Source organism: Ammospiza nelsoni, chromosome 8, assembly GCF_027579445.1.
Source record: "Ammospiza nelsoni isolate bAmmNel1 chromosome 8, bAmmNel1.pri, whole genome shotgun sequence".
NCBI classification, from domain to species: domain Eukaryota; kingdom Metazoa; phylum Chordata; class Aves; order Passeriformes; family Passerellidae; genus Ammospiza; species Ammospiza nelsoni.
The window spans coordinates 20,290,647-20,312,887 of NC_080640.1; the positions used below are offsets into that span (position 1 = coordinate 20,290,647).

General features: G+C 41.5%; 1 protein-coding gene across 2 annotated transcripts; it reads right to left on the reverse strand.

The window, feature by feature from the left end:
• Nucleotides 1-923: 923 nt before the first annotated feature.
• Nucleotides 924-16,696, reverse strand: MYOZ1 (myozenin 1). Of its 2 annotated transcripts, XM_059476900.1 has the most exons (6): nt 16,505-16,696; nt 14,307-14,408; nt 13,213-13,394; nt 4,590-4,818; nt 2,308-2,467; nt 924-1,487 (listed from the first exon to the last, which is right to left on the reverse strand). In XM_059476900.1, exons 2-6 carry the CDS (start codon nt 14,380-14,382, stop codon nt 1,256-1,258), a joined length of 879 nt encoding a protein of 292 aa, XP_059332883.1. In that variant the 5' UTR covers nt 14,383-14,408; nt 16,505-16,696; the 3' UTR covers nt 924-1,255. The 2 variants fall into 2 exon arrangements, with proteins under 2 accessions (XP_059332883.1, XP_059332884.1); XM_059476901.1 differs by lacking the exon at nt 14,307-14,408 and having other exon boundaries at nt 16,505-16,683.
• Between the last annotated feature and the right edge of the window lie 5,545 nt (nt 16,697-22,241).

The following is a 22,241-nucleotide window of genomic DNA, read 5'->3' on the forward strand; positions in this document are numbered from 1 at the left end:
GATATATAATAAACGTTCTTTAGCCATGCTAAAGACCATTTAGCAATGCTTATTATTAGCATAATTTTAAAGACATCTCACAGTAGCCCTGTCAGTAGCTTTATAGAGGCTTGTAATAAAGACAACCACAAAACTATCCCAAGAGAATAAAAATCAAATACATGGTGGCAGGAATTCCTAGACAAGGAGGAAAAGCTCCTAAATTAAAAGTACTTCAGTGGAAGCTGTCCCCATGAATAAACTGTTCAGCCCTGCTTACAGGAGGAAATGTTGAGGCACAAGAATAGAATTCCAAACCAGTCTCCAAGCAGGAATTCTTTAGTGGTTTTCCACAGTGCCTGCCTTTCTTCCTATTTGTGTGGCATTGCTGAAACTGCTGCAAGAAATGGAATAGACTTTCATGGTGTGTATTTGAATAAGTAATGCAGTGTGATAGGTGTCAAATTAGCTCTGTTGTTATTAAATCATTTGTTTTCTTGCTCTGTCACTATGGGCAAGCCATCTTACTTGGGTGTGCCTCTGTTGCTTCCCAACCTATTAACTTTATGTAAATAATGTAAAAAATAGAAGAGAAAAACAAGAACAAAAAACCTGCTTATGCTGTCACCTTGTTTATACTCTGGACAACTGGGGGATCTTAGCTGACAGTGAAACACTTTAAGCTGTTTGTTTTGCTGACAGGCTGACTTGCTATTTCATTTCTGATGTTGTTCTAATTTCCTCTCAAAGTCATCATTCTTCCCCATCACTTTGGCAGTATTTTTCCAAGCTACCTGGATGTACATAAATCTTATGACCATCCCTGTTAGTCCTTGATCTTTCCTCCCAGGATAATATTCTCATTGTGAGATTGAAACTTTTGTTTCAATTTGCTGTTCGCCAAATCCTTTCAGCAGCACTTTTTAAGGAGAAAACACAAAAGCTGTTTTTCATCTTGGTGTTTTATTGTTAATACATGACAAAACAGGTTTGTTATCAGTCAGACAGGCAGCATGCAGCATTGCTAAACAGAAAAACACTTCCTTAGTCTTGGCCTCTTATGTGCTGGTGAATAAAAAGCTCCTTTTCCTCAAACTGTGTCTGATTTAGATTAGCAGTACAGTGAAGAGAAGTTTAGAACCTGCTCGGGACTTGTCTTGGCTACAGGCAAAAGAAAGAAAGAGCTGACAGAGCTAGAGTTGCACTTTTCCTCCTTACTATCAACTTGCATACAGAAAGGGCTGAGAAAAAAAGGGAAGGTCTTGGCAGTGGGGATTTACAACTCTTCTGTTTCACCACTCATTGGCACGTTGACCGCAGTCTGGTACTCTGAGAAGTCTCCTGAAGGCATCCAAGGTATCGGGGTTCTGTTGAAGGAGGGTCTTTTGCTGAAATTTTGATTATATATCATGAGAGATTCTGGGAGCAAAGGGCAGATATCAAACTGAGGCACTTTGAAGGTCATCCGTTTGGCTGCTTTTTCAAAACCCCCATAAGGCATGGCAGTCCTGGCATAGGGGAATACATGGAGTTAGCAAACAGAGCACAGGTAAGCAACAGGACATATCAAATAAATAGTCCAAGTTATCAAGATTCTAAATTGTGCTACTCTTGCTGTTGGCTAACAAATCCTTCATGAGAACATACATGTATCCATTGCCCATGTACAAAAAATTATGCAAACACACACATATGCTGCTGTGCACTTCCTTCACCCTTGTTGCATCAATCTCCATCAAACCATACACCTTTCACACCTGTTAGTTTTCTGTACATGTAGCAGGCAGAGCCTGCATTATTGCAGAAATTAGTGGGATGTGGGTTTGCTCTTGGTACTGATGACCTGGGGCTATGGAGGTTGGTGGCAAAAGTGTATAGAGAGGTTAACAAAAAATTGTTGCTGTCCTAGAAATATTTGTAAAACTTTCAATGCTTATCATATACAGCAGAAACATCCTGATTTGTATATTAAGTACTGTGAAATCTATGGCTGCTGATCATAAGTATTTTTCATGACCTCTTGAATTTCAAAGGGTTGCAGTAAAAAACAGTGACAAGCTACATCTCCTGGTCAAATGGGGAGAGAAAGAGAGGCAAATAGAATTAAAAGCCTCTTATCCAACTGCACTGGTTTTCTGTGCATAATCTGAATTAAAATCTCTAGGTCTTAATGTATTTTGTCTTTGTAGTCTTCCAAACATTTCATCCACTGGAGACTGTGCTAAGCAAAATGAAGTGCAGCTAAAACTTATTTACAGGGGGGCTATGATCAGCATTATTGTGTTTCTCTTGCTAAATAAACTGCACTGAATATCTAAGAGGACTTACCGGTTAAAAGACTTGTAGTGGGGGAAATCAGCTTTGGGGCTGTACGACAGCAAGTCCGTGGAGAACTGGCTTTTGTCCTCAGGGCTGATACCCATCGCTCGTTCCCAAGGGGAAATATAAGTTTTAAATATAGTCACTTTTTTGCCTCCTGACTTCCCATCTGTAAACAGAGGAAGGCAAAGCAGTCTAGTTAGATGGCACTCTTAACTGCATTGTGCTACTACGTCCTGCTACTGAAGTTGAAGCACCAGTTTGTTTCCATATTCTGTAACTCCTACATCAATACAAGCTTTTATGGTTAGATTTCTGTTTTGAAAAGATGATCATACATCACTTCAGTTCTTTTCCACAAAAGCAGATAGTACCACAGTCTAAGAGCCACTCATCCAGGAATTTGTATTAAAGCATGTATCTGGAATTTTTCATTCTTCTTTTTGCTCATATAGAAAGAACCAAAGTCGTCACCTCATCATCTCTTCCACTAATAGGAGGGAAGCTTCATATGAGGAAAGACGCAAACAATTTCTTCATTTACTTTTCTGTATTTTCTGTCAGATCATAGCAGACATGACATGGCATTTTCTTTGTGATTACATGAACAGATATTCACATTTTTCCCCTTCTGAACTGAGATGTTAGACATAAGTCTGTCTCAATCACCTCAAGATGACTAAAAGCAGTTTGCAAATATTATGTGGTATCTCTCTTGAAGTTAAAATCCTATCAGTGACTAAAGCTGCACTTTGTTGTAAAGTCAGACACTTGATTGCTAGAAATTTTAGATTAGCTTCTAGTTGCTCCATTAAGCAAATGAGTTTAGACAAGGGATTTCATTCTGCATTTCCCTTCCCTTCCCTTCCCTAGCTGTGTATAATACCACCTTGCTAGTAAGAACATAAGTTTTGTATTGATATGTAGCACACTTATAATATTTTCATCCTTCATAAACCTTAAAACCCCTGAGCAATGATATCTGCTTAGCTTGATTAGGGCAGATAATAACAGATTAATGGAGAGAGACATTCTGGTGCTTTCATGGTGCTACATTTTGTGTAGAAAACAAATCCTTATGAAGTAAGTGGCAAAGAATGAAAACTATTATCTGAATCTTTCTTCTTTATCACACCTCCTTTGTCTGTCTTGCTTATTGCAAACCATGCCAAGTCCTGGGGTTCCCTGCTTTCAAAGAATTGCAGACATTTAAAATAATCTCTTTTTTAATTTAAAAAAGCCCTAAAAACCAACTACTCCCCACTTTTTTGTGTGAAGTATTTAAACTAAGCAGTTTACCAGCAAATTGATTGCTAGAGTTGAAACAAAAGCAGCTGGGATCTGTCTCTGCAGTGAAAGCTATAGGATGATATTAATCCTCCTTCTCCCTGCACACACAATAACAATGAAGAAAAATCTCCTGTAAGAAAACTATAAAAGTCTATACAGATTGCTTTTTCACAGGAAATGTAAAAGCTGATTTTGATATAAAATGCACATTATTCCAGAATGTAAATGAAAATACTTGGATCTTACAAGATTTTACAATTACAAATCCATTTGGTTACTCAAGGCAGTTATTCCTGGTTCCCAAGCAAATTTGATCATATATATTTTTTTCAATCTATAGAGACTGTTAAAGTGATGATTACATCTGCTGACTCTTATACTAGGTATTTGTTTCTAGAGATTTCTGGCCAAACTAAACAGAGGATAAAATCAGGCAAAAAGTAAATTGAATTAAAACTATTTTTACTCATAAAGATATTGCCTCAGTGGCCCAGTGGTGGTTACCAGATAACTTTTAGGAATATTGCTGCTTGTTTCTGAAGATTATCCAAAAAGTGTTCTTTTTTTACATAGAAGCTTTTATTTGAAATCAGAGCTCAGACATTCAAGTCTGATACTCAGATCAGACTACTGATCTCAAGAGTTAATTCCAGTGTCTCCAGTGGTCAGTGTGAAAGCCTTGAAAGGGAGTGCCACACGGGCATGGCACAGCTGTGCTGGCCTGCCTTCTGCTCTACCAGCCTTAAGAGCTCAGCAGAGAAGTCTCCTGTAATTTCTGTGGTCCAGCCAAGCAAGGTATTTCTCCCTCCTGCCTGTGGTTGAGCAACATAGAAGAATACAAACAAAACCATCAAACTAAAAGCAGTTCAACTCTTCTAGGCTTTACACTAGAGCTTTGTTTGGAAGAATCCAAGAGTTAGATTAATTTGCTTTTCCTTAAGAGTAGGCTTGGCATGTGGTCTGATAGTTTTAGTTTCTTACTCTTGCGGAGGGATACTTGCCTTTGTCAGTACCATCGCCTCCTTCTCCAGCACTCCCCGATGATTTCCCTGCATGCTCCCCTTCACCATCTCTGGCGCCTCCTCTGCTCGCAGGCCTGGGAGGGGCCCCGGGCTGCTGCTGCGTGCTGGAGCCGTGCTGCCCCGCCGCCCATCCTCCCGCCATCCGCCCGTGGCCATGGCCATCTTCCCCATAGCTCCCTCCCGGCGGGATGAACTTCTGGAAGTGATCCTAGGGGAGGAGAAAAGAGTGTGCCTGAATCTCTGCTACAGGACATGGTGTATTCGTGTTTGTAGGGCTGGCTCCCAGAATGTGAACTCCTGAGTCTCATTTGGGGCTGGCTCCCAGAATGTGAACTCCTGAGTCTCTGTGATCTGACCAGATCTGTGTCTCTGTTACAAAGCCAGTGGCAGAACTTCATGTGAGTTATTCCCTTTATTCAGTATAGCAGCAGCTGTGGAGCAGCAGAAGTGGCAATGGAAGCACACTCACCTCATAGTCATTTTATGTGATCAGGGTGGTGTTGTCCCCACCAATGATGACTATGAAATAGAGGAGGAGGTGAAAGGAAATTTAGCTTTTGCCAGAACAGGTAGAAGTCCAAACAGAGATAACATTGGCTAACCTGTGGGAAAGCAAGCCTGGCAAGAAAGTGTTTTCATGTCAAAGTTAACATAACCCCAGCTCAATTACAATGTGACAACACAAAAGTCTCTGTGACAACACAAAAGTCAGGAAGATATCTGCCTTTTTGCCTGTTTTCCGTATATATAATACCATTGAAGGTCTATATGAAAGTCTGCTTGGGGAGGAGTATTTACATGTTGAGAAAAACTGAAGAGATAGCAGCCTGGGTAAACAGAAAATACTTCCTGGAGACAATAAGAGGGAAATGACAAAAAGGAAGAATTTTGTTTGTAGCAGTATGTGAATTAGCAAACCAAATCTAACCAACAACAGGGTAAGAAAGAAAGAAAGTTGCATCCATCAATAAAATTAGGTTGGTCTTATTTTGCAGACCATTCACTCTTCCTTGGTCAGGCTAGAAGGCACAATCTCTGCAGTATGTAGTAAAAGAGCAAACAATCCATGCAGGATTTATTGACCTTGTGGTGTACATTTTGGCACAATATCCTGTCTTTCCACACAGAAACTTTCATAAATGCTTGTGTGGAATAGAAACTTATATAGTATGTTTAGAAAAATGTTTCACATATTGGTCATAAGTGACATCAAAACTAGACTCCTATCAGACTTGAAAAGTATCTCTTGTGTAGTACAGCCCACACAGCTATATAATGCAAGGGTTATATATCACATATAGTCTCTCCTGTTGGACTAGGAGATTGGCTATTAGATGCACAAAGATGCAACAAATACACATTAATGACACTGAATGAATCTGTGGTTCCTCATACTGCTGTTCTATCTGTATAAATCTCAGTCTGCCTCAGACATGGTTCTCAAAGGGTTTAGGCTTTCTCAGGGCTCTTACACGTAGCACAGTTTAGCAAAAAGAAGCTTTCCAGGCTGTAAACAGGCTTCCAAGGCCAGCTGTTCAGTCAGCTAAAAATAGTCGAGAAGTGAAAACCCCACAAGGCTCAAGGCAGAATTAGCTAACCCTCTGCTCCCTGTGTCTCCCACAACAGTGTCCAGGGTTTCACAGCAGGTCACCAGGCTGCAACCCAGGCAGGCAGCCAGCTGCAGGCTGAAGTGGCAGAGCTGGTTCCCCCAGGGCCTTTAGGGACTGTCTGTCCTTCTCCTAGCTGCAGGGAATTCCCTTTTTAGGAACACAGGAGATAATGTTCCCGTGAATGTCAGGAAGCACTGAGAGGGGAGAGGATTGTGAGCATTAAGCTGTACACAGGAGCTAACTGGGCAATCTGCTCAATTATGCATAGCAGCTATGTAGCTGTAAAAAGGCAAACTGAAAAAGGGTATTTTGAGGGTTAGGGGTCAGAATGAGGTTATTTTCAAAATGTTAATATATATGCAAGGGTAATGCTTCTACTGATTTGCTCACTACTTTCAAAACTAAATTTGCATCTGTTTTCCTTCTAGTTTCACCCATGCTGTGTGCCCTTTCTGAGAATTATGGGCTTATTTCTCCTTTCTGTGGTTACTTACATGCCTCTCCAGCAAGAGAAAAAAAAGCATCAGCATAACATGAGCTGCAGTAAAATGGACTGTTCTGTTTCTGCTCACAGCAGTATTTGATGTGACTAGGGAGGGGCATCATTGTCATCTGGTGTTATTTTAAATTGCAGTATTATCACTAAGTAGGAATGAAGTTACTCTGGAACAGAAGGTCTGCATCAGGAAAGCCACTCCTAAATCTTATTTAGCTGCAAATTAAATTAGTTTGATTTGCCTTAAGCTAATTTATCATTCTTCATGGGCCTGCTGAGAAAACATCTGATCTGCCAAAAGCAGGCAACTCCATTCAGATAGGAAGGACATGTTTTCCATGCAACACCCCAGTTACTCACCTGCTAGAACAAAAATATAATTTTCTTTAGTTTTGGTCACCACAATTGTTTGTCTTAGCTCAAATTAACATGAAGCAAGGAGAAAATAATCTTTTTGAAAGATTTTCCAAGACAGTGGAGCTCAGGAAAGACAGCCTCAAGCAGGAGTCTCAACATAGTCAAAGCTGCATAGGTACACCTCTGGTCAGAGTTTTAGAGTGAAATTTTAGAGTTTTGGAGCTCACACTTGAGGAGAATGCATGTCTTGGGCCACTGCTAACAGCATGTGGAACATTGACATATATGCATATTCACATCATAAAACCAGCCTCTCTGTTAGTATTGATTGACTGTGTTGGTGGGAGTTCCAGGAGAGAAGTCCAGGAATGTCAGCTGAGATGGCTGACAACCTCCTGCTGGCTCTGGGGACAGATCAGAAGGCTCCTCCTGTCTGTGCATTGGTGGAGGTAGTGGATATTATCAGTCCCAGGGCATCCCTAAATCCACTCTAATAAGAGAGCACTTGGTGCCAGTTCATCTGATGGGTCCCCCGGGTTGGCTAAACAAATTGGGCTCATGTCTTTCAAGTCCTTAATGCTAGCAAGCGCCTGCTCTTGCAGGCTGAGTGCTTACATGGACAAATTCTGAATTCCCTAGAGCATGTGCCTAATAAAAACTAGATAATGAAAGATGATCCAACCAATGGGGCTGAGATCTCAGTGTATCTCAAGGCCCTGACGTCACTGCAGGCAGTCCCCCAGAGAGACACTGTGTGCTCCCCTTCAGCTCCTTGCTGTGCCCTAAAGAAAATGATTGAGGCCACCAAATGTGTTTCTATTTCCACCTCACTGCTAAAGAGCTCCCAAATGTTTGATGCCTATGTAGTTACTAACACTTCTGAAGTTACTGGACTGCATCGTCTCCGTGGCAGCCACTCAAATGCTCCTTGATGGTGGGATGGAAGATTTAAAATTCAGACACTTGCAGAGTCTCATAGACTGCCTGCTGTTTTTATCAAAGCGTGGGCCTCAGTCCTTCATTTGGAATTGCATAGCCTTAAACCTATGACTCATTTTTTAAAAAGAGTGAAAATAAGAAGCTGTAGAAGGATCTTACATTTTTTTTCAAACTTGCTACCCTGAGAGGCACAGTAGATTGAGCTCCTGCTTTCTATTTCCAGGTCCATTTCTGACTTCCTGTGTAACCTTAGACAAAATATTTTTTGCTTCTGTGCATGAATTTACCCATATAAATAACAGGAATTTTTATCTAATGCTATCCAAAGTTAGACACATCTTATTTGTATAGTTTATATAATTTTTGTCACATTTTCTTTGTAGATGAAAGAAATTGTGTTTCAGAATTTTGGTCCAGAGTTTTCTCACAGTGCTGCAACAAATTGGAGCATGATGGAAAATAAAAAACTCTTTTTTTCTGTTGCTCTGCTTTTTCCACTCCAGTCACTTCTTGAATAAGAATGCATCAGACTCCTTGTTCACTCTTCCACAGCTTTGGGTATAGTGGGACCCCTAGGTCTTCTGCACCAATCCAGCTCCAGTGCAGCAAGGCTCATTTTGTTAAACAAGTTACAATCTCACCTGGCTCACTCCACTTAGGTCCTACCCTGAGAATTGTATCTTAGCCTGCAATTATCCTGTAATGTTTGTTCAAGAGGTTTAACGTTCTATTAAGAACAGAACTCCTAGAAAAATTATTTTCCTAACATTTCCCCTTTAACCTTACCTCCACTGATCTTGATTGACATTCATCCAAGTACATTAAGGGGCATACAGAGGCAGCACTGCATGCTCTGTAGTAAACCAAGCAGCTGCATGATGACATTTCTCCATGGTTGTTTTCCTTCAGACACTGTATCATGCCTGGCTATTCCTCATGTAAGATCTCTGAGGCAGGTTGGTGCTGTACTGCTGTCTGCTGTGAAGCATCACTTTTGGTTTGTAACATAACCACTTCCATTTTCTTCCTGTTACTTCTGCCTGCTCTGAGTTCTTGTCCAGCACTGAAAAGAATACTAATTCCTGCCATTTTCCAGAACAGCAGTAATCCAATTCTTTAGATTTCTTAGATTTTGTTTCACAGTTGGTATCAGCTTAAAAGAGACCTCTTGACCGGAAGTCCAGCAGAAATTGCCAACACATTTTAGTTTGTTTTCATACAAGCTTTGCCATGACTGGAAGCTGCATTTATTTTAACTTGTGGATGAGTGTAAGAAAGCACCAAGGGGGGGATTTTGGTTGTGGGTCAGTGTGGTTTTTGAGGTACTACTGCTCATAATTGTCTATTTAGATATTGGTTATTTTACCTTCCTAATTATTTTAATATCTGATAATAAAACATAAAAAGGGGAGGAGAAAAAGGAAAGTCTCCTACATGTAACCCAGATCAAGCCACAGGTTTTGACTAGCAGAAGGACCATATTTAAGGATTCTTACTGCAAGAGAGATGGAGTAATGGCAACATCCAAGACACATAACTATGGCTTTGTTTTCAGTTTCCCATTCATGCCTGCCAGCCAGGTGTTTAAAAGTTTCCACTTGATGACAGCAAGCTCTTACACTGAGGTTCAAAAGCAGAGGTGGGATGTTGAAAGGAGTTAGGGCAATAATGAGTGAGGCTGCAGGGCTAAGAAATATTGTTTCATGTGATCTTAAATGTATTTGAGGCCAAACAAATTCAGCATTATGAAGGAAAGCAGTCTGTGAACTGCTGATCTATTAACTGCTGAACAGTGAAGTGGGATTTAGGAGATCCAAAGACAAGACTGAGACCCTATCTTTGATTTTAGGTGACTCATTAATCTACCCCATGTTTCAGTTTCACTGTTAAAAAATAAATGTAGTGATTTTCCTCATTCTCTAGTCAGCCAGAGGATACAGTAATAGAGCACACAGCAAGATAGGATTTCATCATGGTCTTTAGTCAGTAATAAATTATATCTTGCAGCTCCACAATGAAGTTGAAAATATCCTCTGAGACATGGAGAGAATCACAGTTCCTGTGGGTGGCACAGCCTGGGGTGAGGAGAAGAAATCCTACATGTGGTTTTACTAGAGAGGGCTCAGAAGAGCCCAGCTTCTCCAGCACAGCACAAAACAAGGAGGATATTGCCCAAATTCTCCCTGTTTGGCAGGATATTGGTGTCAAACTCCAATAAACCTCCCTAAAACCTTCCTCTTGTACTGTATATTTGCAAGCAAAGAGAGTCACAGTATTGAGAACAGCTCTACAGTATGTGGTACATTTCATTTTACTCATGTTAGGAATGGTCAGTCCTTTTGACTGGGGGTTTAGCTACATTTGCCTTTAACTGGATGGGTAGAGCTGCAGCAGTGGCAGAGAGTGACAGGTTTTCACTTTTGCATGGGGCTGTCTGACATTCATGTGCACACAGTATTTAAGTTTCCTCTGCTACAAGTAAGGAGAGTGATCTGATTGTCCAGTGTGGATTTTTGGCTAGAGGAAAAGAAGGAGGAGAGAAGCAGAAGGGTGGGTCAATGACACATGACTGCTGAGATCTTCTCCCTTGTGTGGAAGCTTTATGGCTACAGCACAGGCTATTCTGGAACCCCTTATATGGTTTGGATTTATTTTTAATAACCTTTCTCTTTGTGTGCTTTTATATTATATTATCTTGCTAGTAAACTTCTTTTGGGGGAAAGAAACAGTCCATACTCCATCCCAGACCTGCCTTGCCCTGCTTTCTTAAGAAAGTGTCCTGAGAATATTTTAAGACAAGACAGTTAAGAAATCTATGATATAAAAGCAGAAAACACATCACCAGCTTCAAATTCCTTCACTGTCCACAGCCTCAAAAACACAAGAACTTCTTTGGAATAGGGAGCAAAGGACATGGAAGTTAATTGGGAGAGAGAAGTAACTGGGTGTAGCAGCAGGACTTCTTACTCTGCCATTATCTTCCTCACACAGTTATCTTTTGTTTAAGCTTTCTTTTCTGCATCTGCCCTTGAGCAGATACAGCAGCAAGAAAGGAAAAGAAAAGAAAGCTATTCAGATACTGAAATCAAAGGGCTTTTTGATAAGAGTTATTTGGTGCTAAGGTCAGGGGCTGTGCTGATGGTTTGGGAGCTAACAGACACAGATCTGTTGCCTTTACCTGCTCAAGAGCACCCAGCTCTCCGAGACAATGGCTCAGCTGCTGTGATTGCTCAGCTTTCCTTAATGGTCTGACTGCAGCAAAGCAGTGATGAGAACAGTTACCTGCAAAGGCAGTGGGTGCAAGCAACGAGCTCCTGGAGCAGCCAGAAAACAGTAACAATTATGTTTTGATCTTGCTAAACTGACCCCAAGCGAGGGCTGTAGACAGACCAAAGTCTTCCTGCACTGACCAATGCAGTGTTGCTATCTCTTGTCTCTCCATGAATGTGGAGAGAAGGCCTGTAAGCGAATCATGGAGGATTTTAAGCAGAATGCCACCTGGTTTGGAGACCGTGCCATAGTTCTTCTACAGCAAAGCAACAAAGAAAATCCTAGCTTTTAAAAGGATTTTCTAACCCCCAAGTACATTTCCCCATGGCATAGGATCTTAACAGCCACGCTGACAGATCTTGGGAGCAAATGTGTGCTTACAAAAGAGAGATATCCACTACAGAAGGAGTATGGAGTGAAAGTCAGGCGCAGATTAATAAACAAAGCTGCTAGCAAAAGATAAGTAATTGCCATCAGCATTTATAATGTTAGTCATGAAGTGACTGTGCATGTCCAGTCTTGAGTCAGTTTGTCACAACTTTTTTGTTTTGGATTGTTCTGATTGGACATTCTTTAGTGACACCCTCAAATTTTTGTCACTTTGGACTCTAGCCTTTTTATTCCATCAATTTGTTATTTTCTCACTTCTCACTGCCACAGATTCTCACATATGAACTTGGCCCTCATATGTTTTAGGAACTCTGAGATTGCTGAGTAGCTGTTTATGAAAACAGCATGCATTTCTCTACGATATTCATCTGTGGAGTCCAAAGTTCAATATTCATTCTCACATTCTTTCTGGGAGATAATTCACTGAAGAAATGAGCTACCTAAAAGACAAAGAGGTGAAGAAACTGATCAAAGTTTAACATCACGGGATATGCTTGTTATATCTCTGGGTTGTCATCCCTCATCTGTAATCTTACTGTTTAATTTTAACTCTTTTTTTGTTAGGCATCTTTCCACATTCTGATTTTTAAATTGGCATTTCTAGAAGTGAACTGCAGATATTTACTTATTGCTGCTTTTGAAAACATCAGAATGCTTAAAGATAATGTGTTTTTGTTTGGCAAAACATTTTCTTCAGCTTTACTTTTATTGTTTTTCTTGAGTTTCCTTGGACTGGAAAATAGATGCCATAAAGGGATAAAATGTCACCAAACCAACTTTAAAGAACATCAGAAGATGAGGTGGTATATCAAAATGCATATGAACCTTAAACATTTTCTATTTGTTTTACTGAATCCTGATAATCATGTGAATTGAGTTTCATTTGTAAAAGTTTAGGTGTCTTCAAAAGACTTTACACCAGCAACTAGCTGTAAAAAGGAGTTATAACAGTACCAATGCAAGGGAAAAGGAAAAGAAAATTAATGTCTGTATTTATATACCATATCTGAAAGGAAAATGTTTTAGAGGAAAACAAACTGGACTTCTAGCAAATTAACTGAAAATATTTCAGAGTCAGGTTAGAGGTTTCACTTGTGGAACTTACAGATACTAGCAGAAGACTCTGTCCAGCAGAAAGCATAAAAGTATCCTAGACTAAAAATAGCCCTGGTCTACTGGAGTTGGATGGATCATTGCCATCATGCAAAGAAGAAATGGAATGGGTACAAAACCAATTAGCCCTGCCCTGAGTTCTGAACACTTGCCAAACATGCAGCCTTCCTTCATCACTCAGTACTGAATTTTGTCATGCTTCTGTATGTGTGATACCAAATATTTGCCAGAGGACACTAATGCTGCTGCCAAAAGGAAATAAAACTTGTGTATTTATGTAATTTTGTTTTCTTCTTTCACTGCTTTGCTAGCAGACCCTCCCTACCCCCTGCCCACACACATTAAAACAGAAGAGAGCTTGGGCACACTCCATTCCTGTTTTCCCTGAGTGTATGGAGTAGCATTTTAGTCTTAATCTTCAGCTTACCACAGAATTGTCAGTGAAGGCATCAGGGTTATTCTCATAAATGAACTTCTCCACTCTTAGCTGACGTAATTTGAACATCTTGGATCCTTTGTTGGTGAGGAGAGAAAGCTCTTCTAGCATCACATCTCTGGGGATGCTGATCTTCTTTCCCAGGTTCAGCTTGGACACTTCTTGTGGCATAGCTACAAAACATACAGTGGGACACTTTAGAAGGCACTCTGGTCTATGTATTTTGTCTGTTTCTTCCTATCATCAGTAGTGACTTCAAGCACCCAAATTATCTTCTAAATTAAGATTTTAGGACATTATCTATGCACCAAGTCTTTACATTGAAGATGCTTTGGGTATAGATCTTTGGTATTTACTCTGGACTGCAATCAAGGCAAATCTGCAGAGAGAAGTTGCATAGGGGTGGAGCTAGATGGGTGTCTGCCACATCTGAAGCATCTCAGTCAGTGCAGCAGGATTTCTTGGCACTACTTCAAATGAGTACTTTTCCAAACCTCTGAAACCTTCCTCATGCTGTCAAAAGTAAAGAAAAGATAAGGACATCACACTTATTTAAAAGTTACCCTACCCAATATACACATATTCTGTAGAAAGAAAAATGTTCCAGGTTATATTCTTCCTGCTCTATTAACTGCTCTAAGAGATCTTGTCTTGCTCAGCTGATGAGTGCTGGAATTAAAGAAACTCTCTCACACAGAGAGAAAACAAGTATGAAACAAAAGTTGTAAGAGAGAGAACGACGTAGAATAAATCTAGGCAGTGCAATATTGACCCCTGTAAAATATCATGTTCTCTGTCCATTTACACTGATCTGCATCCAAATTAATGCTGCAGGAGAATACAAATTTGCAGAGTGCAGTCTCTGTTGACTTTTGGCCTGAGTGTGTGCAATGCTTTTCAGCTCTAAGATAGAAAATGTGATGTGGTTGAAGGCTGGGCTTCAGTAAAATTTGTGGCTGTGCCTCTGGTATGTTCACTGCATGTCTTTCTTTGGGAGTTCAGTTTGGCAAGGTGTGAGATTTGAAAGGCCGAAATTCAGGTTGAAATCCAAACAATTTTTACATGTGCAGTTTTGCATATCTTACCTTCATGTGTCAGCTTCCCAATGAGTTTAGTGGACTTTTTCCTTTTAAGAGGAGCAGGAGTCCCTGCAAGGGGCATTCCCACAAAGGGTTCTCTGCTTTGCTCTAAACACACAAGGAAATGGAGAATGAAACACTGGAAATGTATTTCTTGCCTCTTTTAGTTGCCATCTACAGGTAAAAGATACACAGCCTTCCTTTCCCACACTGTTTTTTTTCTATCCCTTCCCCATGATGGAGCTAGTGGAAGGTGTCATCCCATACAGGAAAACATCAGTAGGCCATTCTGGGGTTCTCTGGAGACTCAGCATGCTGACAAAATATGGTAGCAGATCCCAGCAGAAGCATTGCCTAGGTGCCCTATAGCACTCATCCAAAAGAGGCAATTTAATTGCAACAAGGCAGTCTCTCAGAATCCAGGTGTGCTGTAAGGATACTCTGTTATTATCTTGTGCTGCAGTAACAGGATGCCACTTGGAAATTTTGCTCTATGATGCCATGTTATAACAACATGCAGTTATCATTAGATGGTAATATATATTTTTGGATAAAGGTTTCAGGTCTGTCCAAAAGTTATTTGGAGCACTTTGCATCATGTGCAGTTCTGGTTTGGATATTTCAACAGTCCTTTTAGAATTAGAATAGGTACTCAGAAAGCCACCAGACTGCAAGTCTGGAAGGGAAAAAAAAGAAACAAAACGAAATTCCAAGTAGTTCTGTCTTTTATGACTGCTACTGTTTTGTTACAGAAGGGCTGGAGGAGGAAGGCACAGGAAAACCTGTTAAAGTTGTTCACCCAATTTGTTTGAAGTCACTTGCATCTGTATCTTATGTATTGATCTTATCTGATACCATTTTGAAGGGGGAAAGAGGAGAAGAGGGATATTCCTTCTGGTACAGTGTTCCCCATCTCTGTCCCCAGATAGGATGAGATCTGAACTGCAAAACCAGGGAAAATCAGACGCAATCTCAGCAATTCCATTTCAGGCAGCTTTTGAGAGTCCTTCTTAGGGGTTACACATATTGTAAGTAGAGCAAATGTCTTGCCTTCGCTTCAGTGCTGTCCATGCCCAAGCAACAGCGCATAGGGGACAGATCCCCACCTAATATAATGCAATACAATACAAAGAAAAATGGGCAAAGACACATTGGCTTCAGCTGCAGCAATAACTACCATCTCTGTCTTGTGATTCTTTGTACTTTACTTGCTTAAGATTTCAGAACTGAAAAACTTTGAACTATGAGTTATATTTTAAAACTAGCAAGCAAATAGCTGTAACTGGAAGTTTGTATACTACTCTTCTGATCAAGACGTTTTTATCTCCTGTGTATTCTGAAGTATCATTCCACCATTACTTCTTTTGCAACATAATTTTATGTGATGGAATTGTGATAACTCTTAAAAGAAGCCCAGCCACAGCAAAACAGTGCCAATCACATTGGATACTCCTTTGGATTAGTTTTTCTTTCAGATTTGCAAGTTTTTCCTTTTACTGAGATGCTGCCTGTGTAGTTCACATCATTTATGAGCCCATCCTGGGGTATTCCCAAAGCAAGTGTGAGCAGGTGCAGCCATGACGCACACACTGCACATTCTCTTTAAGCAGCCAGACATCTGCTTGGCTGTATAAAAGAAGCAGGCCCTGCTTGACAGGAAAAGGGCAATGCTGCCAGGAAATAGCAGAGGTGAGAGGTTATGGCACATCTGATGGGTCCTAAAACTCACAAAACAGAGAAATCATCCATATGCTGCAAGCATGGATTTCCTGGGGCAAGGCAGAAAGGGACAGCCATGGTGGAAAGCTGTGTTCCTCACACTAATTCCCCAAGCAGCAGTGAGGACAAGTCTATCACATTCTGCTGTCCTTCTTTACTAATCCAGCAGGACTGAAGATTGAAAAACCCACTGCATGCAGTTGGTCTAGCATAAGGAAAGAGACAGCAGTGTCTCACTATGGACAGGGTCCAGAGTTACACAGTACTACTGCTCTCTCAGCCCTCCCAGAACCTGCTGGAGCCTCAAACCCCATTCTCCTCACTATGTCATACATAAAGCCAGGGCTTTTCTCCCTCAGCTCTGCCTTCTTGTTCAATTCCTCTGTCTTTTTGTGCATTGATCTTTGCAGCAGTCATTGGTGCTGCAAGCAAACCAGTCTTTACTTCTCCACCACCTGCTCTATTTTGCTGCCCAGTCAACTCACCTCAGGCTTGCAGTGCCAGGCTCAGACCAGTCACACACCTGCCCCAGAGCTCAGCAGTGGCTGCTTCCTCCCAGCCTGTCTCTGGGTGCTGCCTGGGGAGGCTTGTCCCGCAGCCCCCTCTCCCAGGGTGCCTGGGTGAGGGAAGCTCTGCCCAGCACAAAGTGCTGATGCAAAGTGCAGTGAATTTGACTCCTGAAGGCTGCTCGCACAGGCATCCTGCAGTTATTAATAGCCAAAGGCCCAGAGGGCAGAGTCTCAGATAGCACTGCTGCCATCCCTGAGGAGAGGAAAGAAAAGGTTGCACCTCAGGTCTCCTGCAGTCACTGTCTCAATGTCCAGGAGGACCAGGCACTCCATAGGTGGCTCACTTCTTCCTCCTCTTTGTTCAAATAAACATGCAGTTCCTTCTCCTATTGCTTCTTGATGCAATTCATAAAATCTTCTCAATATCCTGCTTGTCAGTAATGCCTCAAAAGCTATCTTGGGTCTTGCTGTGTTTTACACCCTCCTTCTGCCTCTTCTTAATCAGTCATCCCAGTGTCCCCTAGGCTGTCACACATATTTCCTAAAATGCTTCAGAAAATACGGAAGCAAAATAATAGTATGCATGAAGCAAGAAGTAGTAGGAAACCCCACAAAGTCTAGAAAGCTATTTATAGAATTCTAGGAAGTAGGTATTTAATATGTATGGGAAACCCAGCTGAACCAAGGAAATTAATTTCCTGATTAATTACAGAAATAGGGTTGATAGTCTGCATTTGGTGCAGCTTTGTACAGTCAAATAACTCCCCTTAAATCATTATGAGGCAACTCCCTCTTTTTCCTGCTTACCCAATTGTGTTCTGGTTTTAGGATGAAGAAAACATGTCTCATTTTACTGGAGCACTCAAAGATGAACATACTTTTCAGTTTCTGAATGAGGCAAAAATCCTCCAGAAAACATTGTCTTACTATTTGACACTGGAAGATCAAATCCCTAGTGGATCAAAATCAAGTTGTCCATTGAATAATCCCAGAGTCCAGTGAGGAGAAAAAACCAAAACACAGTTGTGATTATAGAAAAACGTTTGGACAAAGAATTGCAAGCAAATTGATATAAAGGAACATCAGGACATAGCCACTTTCCTTTTTCCCTAGACTTTGCTGCTGTTTTTTTCCTGCCCCAAATGCATATAAAACTTTGCAGTGTGGTAACTGGGTTGAAAACACTACATGTTAAAGCCCAGTACTGTTAAGAAGGTCCTGTAGAAGACTGCTGAACATTCCTATGGGCAATAGGAAAATAGTTTTTATATCCTGCTTGGAGTTAGGGCACTTATGGCATTCTCCTGGCCTAAAGCTTCCCATTTCCCTCTTGCTTGCATCCATATAAGCACAATGTATGCCTTGCATTGTGCCTGTTTCATAGCTCTGATCCTCCCTCATTTACATTTACTGTAACAGCATGATGTACACGTTCCACTGCCCATGAGAGCACTGCATCCTTCACTGAGCTGGGTGAGACACCAGACTGATGTCCAGCCCAGATCCTGCTCTCACACTCCCATGCCAGTGATTCAGGAGCAAATCCCTGGAGCAGTTCCAGTGTAAAATAAGCACAATTAAACTGTAAATACCCACTGCCTGCTCTGGGCACCATCACAGAGCTTCATGCCTGGTGAAGGCATTTACATCTGCACAAAGCTGGAGGGTGTCAAATGCTACTGCCACAGCTGACCATCTGTCCACACGTCACACCCACTCTGCACAAGTGCAGGTGGCCATAGAGGAGCCATAGAGGTCTCTTGGTGCTGCCAAGCCCTGCTCACTGCAGATTGTACAAGGAGGAGTGTTTTTCTCACCATGGTAATTCATCTGGATTGGTTTAGCACTGTGCTTGACATTTGGCCAGAGTGCCCAGTGTCTGCTGTGACATCCAGTTGTGCTCCTGGAGATGCTGCTCTCTTATTCAAATTCCCGGGCTCTAAATACTCATTCATCATTCATCAAGGGAGGGTGGTGGCATATGGAAGGACAGAGTGAGAACAAACACAATGTGCTGCTTTATTGCTCAAAATCAGAGCCCTTTGCCTCTTCTTTCCCAAAGGCATGAGATAGAGTTACATCTAAATTTAAGAAATTTCTAGCTCCATTTTGATAACCATCTGAGAAATTAATGTGATTTATATCACCAGGTGATAAGCTGAGAAATGCAGCTACCATTATATGGCACCTTTTTGTGGTAACTACGCTGATGCTAAACTCTGCCTCCTCTCTGCTTCTTCCAGCAGCTGTTTTCAGACCATTCTGTAGCTGTTGTTTTATTTCTCCAATTGTCTCCTGGGCCTACCTGAGCACAAATTACACCTTAGGAGAACAGTTTGTGCCAGCTGGAACCTGATGGGTTTTGAGGCATGGTGAATCTCCAAAAGATGATGTAGCAGGGAAGTATGTGATTGCTCTTCCCTGTCACATAACCTGGTGCAGCTCTGCTTCCTCCCACCCCAGGCAGCTGCCGAGAGAGAGAGAAGCTGAGCATGCTGGAAGGGAGCAGAGTGCCCCATGGGAATTGGAAGTGAGCAGGAAACAGATGTGTTTCTTTATCAGTTCCTCCCATAAAACTGAAGTGAGACTAGGAAAAAGCAATAGCAAGAAGAAAGCATGTCTAGCATGGTGTGTGAGGAACTCAATCAGATGTGAGCAGGCATGACTTGCAATTAGGACCAGAAACAAGGCACTGACAGTTCAGGATGAGCCACCTCCAGGACACAAGAGCCTGCTGTGGATCCCCAGCCCAAAGGGAGAGAGGCAGGCAGGATCAGGGTCAAGGCCAAGGATGCTGAAGTCCAGATTTAGAGTGATGGGAACTGTGATCTGATGGGAACAAAGCATATGTTTGTCTAGTTAAGGTCTCATGTGAGAAGTATACATATACCAGGTGAGAAATGGGACCTAAGAGTGCATCTGGAAGGAACTGAATGGAGCCTGAGCCCTGAACCCATTAGTATGGCACCAGGATTTTTAGGGTGATTTGTATAAGGCACTCTTGTGTTTGACACTTAAGCACCAAGACACACCTTAAACTGAGATTCATTACCTCCTACTCTACCTTCAAATAAAAGTATATATGTCTTTATTTTCAGTTTCCACACTGAGAACTAAATCCTGCTCATTTTTCCTTTCTATACACAGTTTCTCCAGAGACACAGGAGTGTCTAGTTCCTAAGTCTATAAATGTCAATTGTGAGTCTACCAGAGACTTCACTTGTGTCCTGCCACAGTGCCAAGTTCAATGGCTTTTTTGCACTGGAATATTGTACCAATCTTCTATCCCTGCCATAAATAATGCAATGGACTCAGAAGAAGATAACTGTTATCTTACTGTTATCTTACCCACTCATACTAGTCAATGCTAAGGGGTTTTAATCACTGCAAACTGTACTTGAGGTGGTTCAGTTTTCTTTAGGATGGAAGGATTTACCTGGACCATGGGGTGGTTTGGTGGCTAAATTCAATCCTTGCATAAATACATGGAATTTCCATTAATGCCAGTGGGGTAGTATATGTGCTGCCTGTAGGACTTTTCACCACTTCAGAGAGTTTATAATCATACAAGAAAATGTCTTTATTTCATTGTGACCACCTCCCTCATTCCAATTATACCTTTTGTTTAAGTGACCTGAGGAACAGCCTAAACCAAGCTTTGCTTTCTCTGACCTGTATCTTCAAAATTAATTTATTTTCGCTCTGCATTCTTGTACACCTAATTTCAAATTATCTAACTTCAAGTTGTCAATGCCTACAAACTTAGAGAGTAGCATATGAAATCTGCCTTATTATGCTGCTAGATGGACACAAGCAGTACTTGAGTGAAACATCAGCAGCAGAGCTATATCCAGAGCACATTTTGATCATGTAGAAGTCAGGAAAACAGCATCAGTATTCACCACTTTAATTTTTCCAAGATGGAGAATTAAACCTTGCCCTTGCTCTTCTTTTTCCCTGATGTCCAGGACTGATCTTTGTTGAAAGTATTCATAAACTGCAGATTCCAACATGATTCAATCTGTTCTGAAAAAAAGTTGCAAGACTCTTAATTTGGCGCTTTTTTCCTGGTTATTGTTATGGTAATGATGATGAAATAAATATAAGTTTTGTTATTGTAAAATATTTCATGTGTTCTTAACCTGTTCCAGTTTACACAGACATCAGGGAGACTTGTAGCACCAAAATAGGAGAAGTAATAAATGCCAGGCTCTTTTGTGCCACTAAGTGGGCTTAGTGCACAATAAGACACAGGACTGGGACAGAAATCTGTGGGATTTGAGCACAGAGCTAGAGCGTGTGTGGAATAGCTGCGTTCCCGTGGTGTGTTACTTGCTGGGCAGCCTGTTTGTCGGTGTGACCCAAGAACCCCCTCCGAGCTGCAGCAAGCCCCTGGCTGCCAAAACTCTCTGCTATGAGCCTGACCTTCTCCTCTGGTATGTGGGACTGAGCAACACCATATGTGAACGTCAAAAGAGGATAGATTAGGAAGAAAGGACTTCCTAAGATTTTAAACCCTCTAGACTTAACACCGCTTCAGGCGAATGCCAAGCCCGCAGGTGACTCAGAGCAGAGCAGTGGCTACATCTAGTGGCCATGGAAGCTATAGGTCTGAGCTGGCGGGGAACAGCCTGGTCCTCCCTGTGTGCCGCGGACATCCCTGCTGTGCTCTTCGCTGCACATCCTCCTTCCACCGGGTAGGTTTGTTCGGGGGTAGATATCTCCACTAGGCACCTTACTATTTTCTGGTTTTAAACTTCTCTCTAAGATGGGTACTGAAGGCCAGGTTAATCCCTAGGCTGCTCCATAGCTGTTTAGTAATCCTTTGACTTGGCAGGCTCCTGTTCCACCTTTCAAAGTCTGTTTGTCTGGCTCCTTCTGACATGATCTGCTCTGAGAGGAAATGACTCTCACTTGAGAAGGTTGTAGAGGTTAACAGGGAATTTAATTAAGAGCCCTAGATACAGCAACTGTCCTGCAATGTGTCAAACCATCTGGAGCAGCTCATAATCCTACTATGTCAGATTTATTAAGCAAAACAAGATACAGTCCTAATCTGCAGCCTGTGCATCTGTATACTCACTTTTCTGGGATCTATGCTTCTGGTTGGACAGAAGATTAGGTTTGGCATCAGCAAACATTGCCGACCCTTTCTGCATTTTCTCATGGCAAGTCAATCAGAAATATGCTGGATAGTCCTACAACCTACCTGCAGACCGCAAAAGGTAGCCCTCCTTGCAATTAATCTGACAAACATCCACAAAATTATACTTGGACAAATGTCCAGAGCCTGCAGTCTAATCCTACAGCTGATCCCAGAGTCTTTTGCAGTGCTTAGGATGTGCTATCTGTGAGTGAGGTATGTCTGGGAAAGGCAACCTGCTAACACTTGTCCTAAACTGAACACAATGAACCTCTCAGGACCCAGAAACTGAGTAGACTTTAACATGAATTGGGTTAAGTTTAGAGTGAGAATTATATTTGGAGCCTGAGAAAACAATGGGATATATTTGATTTTCTGACTGACTTGTTTTTCTGATATCTTGGCTAATATTAAGTTGAATTGTTCAGTGCAAGTTTCTATTTGGATTTATCACAGCTGACCAGCTTCCACTGGTACTGGATTTACAAGCAGAGGGTAGGGTTTATGTTGGAACAGGCTGAGGGGCAGTCATGGGGCAGGCCAGCTCAGGCTGGTCCACAAATGTCTTCA